This window comes from Solanum lycopersicum, chromosome 10, assembly GCF_036512215.1.
Source record: "Solanum lycopersicum chromosome 10, SLM_r2.1".
NCBI classification, from domain to species: domain Eukaryota; kingdom Viridiplantae; phylum Streptophyta; class Magnoliopsida; order Solanales; family Solanaceae; genus Solanum; species Solanum lycopersicum.
In genome coordinates, this window is record NC_090809.1 from 24,280,594 (window position 1) to 24,285,795 (window position 5,202).

The following is a 5,202-nucleotide window of genomic DNA, read 5'->3' on the forward strand; positions in this document are numbered from 1 at the left end:
TCATTCATTTGTACTTCACATTATTCATTTCATTCATTCATATGTTGATGTTAACACCATCTATACCTAGGATGAATTTGAACACTCTCATCGGGATCATGAAGTGCAATTACCAAGAATGACCTTATGTCATTACTTATTACGGTTTGACCTCTTGATTTTCCAGCACAAATACATTCAGTATCATTCATTTTATTGACATTAATACTTTGAGAAACTTCAAATCTTAACCGACATAGATCATGTGAGCATCATGAAATCTAGTGTCTTCCCCACACCGAAAAGAGGTGGAGTCACTGGCCAAAGTGAAACCAAAAAATTCTATTTTTATGGACTCGAACCAAGCTAGTTCCCTATGTTGGCAACATAGTTCAAAGACTAGGATATTTAGGGAGACCCATACCCACGGATTTCTTCCGTTTCATCGATTTTGTCCGGATCGCACCCTTCTTTTGAAAAAAGGGAAGGGGAAGGATAAGGATCTTCTTCAGTGGATCCCTCTTGTTCCTGTTTAGTCCCCTTCATTTCGGAAGCAGTTTCTATTTCTATATCTCTTTCTTCCTCCCTTTCCACCCTTTCTTCGGTTTTTGAGGCTTTTTTCAGTTTCTTAGTAAGAATGGGTGAGGGTATTCTGCCTAAATAGTAGACACAGGTAATAAATAAGAGAATACTAAAGATCAAAGCCATAGAATTTCTCAATTCTAATACAAGGTACTTATTCAATCGAATGTACTTATTCGATCTAATAGAATGATTTTTCCGTATCCAGACTAATACTAATCCAAGCCATTTCATGAATAAAATGTGACCAATTAACCAACCAACCAAACTACTTGTTACAAATAAGATCTTGTTGTTCCATCGAAAGAGATAAATGTTGACTAATCTGGCTAACATTGAACTTTGTAAAATGAAATAGTTGAATAATTGAAAAATGAGATTATTCAGGATTACACATTGAATGCTGAGATTACGCATTGAATTTCTGGTAGTAGATCCATAATCAAAAAAGTGTTTGTGATTGTTCCAGAAGAAATGAAACAAAAGATATAGTAGAGCTAGGACAGTTATTGTACGAGGTCTACCCAATGCTAGATGCAGAGGCGCATAATAGATCGATATGAACATCATGAGATGTCCCGTAATAAAACCAGTTGTTGCTGATACCTTCTTCTCGGTTCCTTCTTCCATAACCAGAGCTCGGAGAAGGAATAGATAGGAGGGCCCTATGGAGAATGTTGTCAGAAATCCATAATAGAGTCCTACCACAACGACCGAATTGATTATCTTCATGCATAAGGATATGTGGGTAAAATTTATCTAAAAATGGCATTCCTAGTAATATATCTTTTGTTGTGAACTCAAAATTATAAATTTCTTCTATCGTTAATATCTTATCCCATATTTGTATTTTAATATTTTTTGCCCTATATTTAATCATACTTCCTTCATTGTTAAATCCTGTTACTACCATAGGTGTTTTTATTTTATTATGAGGGAGAACCCTCTATTTATACAAGAAAACTTGACACCTTTGGCCAAATCGCCTACACTACTACTTTACACTTGACCTTTTTATATTCGGCCGACACAAGAAAACAAAAGACTTACTATTACTTCTTTACATAATGGCCTCTTCTTTTATTTGTGGCCGACACACTAGCTTATTTACTTTACGACTTTTTACATAATTGGCCTTTTATGGCCGACGCAAAATGACAAAATACAATATTATTACAATAATACTATTATTACATAAAGTATCTTATTTTTGCAAGTTATCTTATTCTAGTTGTACCTCAGGGACTATGTCATCACCTTGGTTACATTTAGAACATATATGGTCTGGATATATGTGACCAATTAACTTGCAATATCTTGTCATTAGTTCTTCAGAGATGAATCCTTGTTTTATTGCTCTAGTTGTTGGTGTAGCTTCTGGTTTTAACAAAGACAAAATCCATTTCTGGTCTTCTTCCATATCTGCTTGCCTTATCTCTCGCGAATTGGCATATATCATTAAATGATCTCTCGAATAGTAGCTCCATATGGTATTTCCTTTTAGATAGTTATTAGATAACTCCTGTATGATAGTTGATAACTCGATTATTCTTTTATTAGCATAAAAATTGGGTATCTCTGGTTGTTGCCCTATGTCTTCCGGTATTATCATCTCTCGTGTTAATCCAATTTTCACTATGTGGATCATTGGTTTTATTTCATCATAAAGTATCTCGGCTGGTGCTGTATAGAATCTTATAAAAAATAAGTTTCATTTTGTTATTTTTTTGTATATAAAAAATGCTTTGTGGACCTCCGGGATTCCACTTATCTCTTCTCCTGTATATGTATAAACTGTATTTAATAATCCATAATTATAATAAATTTTAACTAGGTTTGGATTTGTTTTTGATTGTGTGATAAAGATAGTCCTGGGTTTTTTCCGTGGTTGTGGCATATTTGGGTTTATGGTTTAAAAAGTTTTATATTTTGTATAGGTTTTAAATATATGCTTGGGATATGTGGTTATAAGTTTTCTTTTCTTTATGAAGGCTGGCTGCATATGTAGATGTTTGTGGTGCTAGGGTATCTACTATCTGTACCTTTGGAATAAATGATTTCGTAAATAAGCTGTTTAGGTTTGTATTTTTTGATGTAGTTTTTTCCATAGCTCCTGTACTTGTACCTGCAACATTAGTAATGTTATGGGTTTTAGGGAGTTTCCCAACGTCTCCTTTTAGCTCTGGTTGTTTACCATCTGCCGAACGACGTAGCTCCGCATGTTTATAGTCATGCTGCTGACTTGTAGCTTTAGATTTTTCAGCATTTTCTTCTAGCTTTTGAACTCTCAAGCCTATACTATCCACTTTTGTACAAAGTGTAGTTAGGGTTTTGAGTATGTTCTCCATAAGATTATCTTTGTCACGACCCAAATCTGGGCCGAGACTGGCACCCACACTTACCCTCCTATGTGAGCGAACCAACCAATCTAAACCTTAACATTTCAGGGTAATATCAACATAAAGAAATGCGGAAGACTTAAACTCATTAATAAAATCAATAACTATTATTATCCCCAAAATCTGGAAGTCATCATCACAAGAACATCTATAATCAAATTACTAAACTAAGAGTATTCTAAGAAGCTAAAAATACATAAGAAGCTAGTCCATGCTGGAAGTTCAAGGCATCAAGACTTGAAGAAGAAGATCCAGTCCAAGCTAGAAGCATTAGCTCACCCTGAATTTCCGATGTAGTAAGACTGGCTTGAGTTACTGTTGAGTCGAAGATGACGGCACGTTTGCTGCACTCCACAAATAAACAAGAAGAAAACAATAAAAGTAGGGGTCAGTAAAAAACACGGGTACTGAGTAGATATCATCGGCCAACTCAAAATAGAAAACAGTATGTATTAAGCAATATCATAAAATCAACTAATATCCTTAGCATACGGCATTTACAGTTACCATAACCCTTGGTTACAACACCAAGCACATCAATGAGGACTCACACCTCCTCATCGTACTCATTTGGGAATTCAGTTCATTAGATTGAATATATTAACATATTTCAAGATTCATTATCTTTATTCCCCTCATGTCGGTACGTGACACTCCGCTCCTCAATATACTATCCTGGTGTCGGAACGTGACACTCCGATCCTCATTCTATCCTGGTGTCGGAACGTGACACCCGATCCATATTGTATCCTGGTACCGGAACGTGGCACCCGATCCATATACTATCCTGGTGTCGGAACGTGACACTTCGATCCTCATTCTATCCTGGTGTCGGAACGTGACACCCGATCCTCATATACTATCCTGGTACCGGAACGTGGCACCAGATCCATATTCTATCCTGGTGTCGGAACGTGACACCCGATCCTCATATACTATCCTGGTACCGGAACGTGGCACCCGATCCATATTCTATCCTGGTGTCGGAACGTGACACTCCGATCCTCATTCTATCCTGGTGTCGGAACGTGACACCCGATCCATATTCTATCCTTGTACCGGAACGTGGCACCCGATCCCCTAATCTCACCACTTTCGTTCATCAAGCCTTCTTTTATACCAAGGCATCATCATTAACAAGGTAGATTAGGGTTTCTTTTCAAGATTTAGGATCCAATAGCTTCATCATGCTTATTTATTCACAATTACATAATCACATCATTCATGCTAGCATACAATTAAGCATATTGAAGGGTTTACAATACAACTAACACATATCATTCACTATTAAGAGTTACTACGAATAGCATGAAAACCATAACCTACCTCCACCGAAGAATTGAAATCAAGCAAGTTAATCCTCAAAGCTTGGTTCTTTCCTCTTCTCTCGATCGGTTCTCTCTCTCCCTTCTTGTTCTTTCTGTTTTCTTATTCAAACCCTCTTTCTTTTACCCTAATTAGTATATAATTAAGAATAAAAGATGGCAATAATACCGCACGAATTAACTTAAGGTTACCTCTTTTAACCCCCAAGAATTTGAGTTATTAATATCAACCCACGAAATATATAATTATAGCAGGAATAGTCCAAAACGCCCCTTTAAAACTTAAACAGAAATCCGACTCCAACTGGGATTATACAAACTGTGACGGGCCGTCGCGCCTGCGACGGTCCGTCCTGCTGTCCGTCGCATAGTTCGGGAACTTGATTTTTGGTGAATGGCCTGTGACGGTCTGTCCTGCCACTCCGTTACGAAGTTCAGAGAGTCGATTTTCAGTACCCAATTTCAGATTTTCTAAGTGTTTTGAAACAAGACCCTGCGACGGTCCGTCGTGCCCTTGACGGTCCGTCGTGGGGTCCGTCGCTTCTGCCAGTTTTTCCAGAATTGAAGTCTGTTGCTCAAAACAACTAAACAGGTCGTTACAATAGATACCAATTTACCCATCGTTCGTCCCCGAACGATCACAAGAAGGAAAATAAGGGAGAAAAGGAGTACCTGAATCTGTAAACAGATGTGGGTGTCTTTCTTGCATATCTGCCTCCTTCTCCCAAGTGGCTTCTTCAACCGGTCGATTTTTCCATTGCACCTTGATGGATGCAATCTCTCTTGAGCTCAACTTGCGAACTTCTCTATCTACAATAGCAATAGGCTTCTCCTCATAAGACAAGTTCTCATCAAGCAAAACTGAATCCCAACGAATAATGTAGTTTCTATCCCCATGGTATCTTTTCAACATCGAC

At 37.5% G+C, this 5,202-nt stretch overlaps 1 protein-coding gene across 1 annotated transcript; it reads right to left on the bottom strand.

The window, feature by feature from the left end:
• Window positions 1-270: 270 nt before the first annotated feature.
• On the bottom strand, window positions 271-1,293 carry LOC112942273 (putative protein TIC 214 N-terminal part). Its single transcript, XM_069290522.1, has 5 exons — window positions 955-1,293; window positions 796-829; window positions 672-740; window positions 574-635; window positions 271-519 (listed from the first exon to the last, which is right to left on the bottom strand). Exons 1-5 carry the CDS (start codon window positions 1,291-1,293, stop codon window positions 388-390), a joined length of 636 nt encoding a protein of 211 aa, XP_069146623.1. The 3' UTR covers window positions 271-387.
• Window positions 1,294-5,202: the final 3,909 nt, after the last annotated feature.

Excerpts from the sequence above, each read along its gene's own strand:
- LOC112942273 (XM_069290522.1), bottom strand. The coding sequence starts at position 1,293 with ATGAAGATAATCAATTCGGTCGTTGTGGTAGGACTCTATTATGGATTT. Across the intron at positions 741-795 it reads TAATTGGTCACATTTTATTC|CGAATAAGTACATTCGATTG; the intron begins ATGAAATGGCTT and ends ATTCTATTAGAT. Across the intron at positions 520-573 it reads CCTCAAAAACCGAAGAAAGG|GGGACTAAACAGGAACAAGA; the intron begins GTGGAAAGGGAG and ends TCCGAAATGAAG.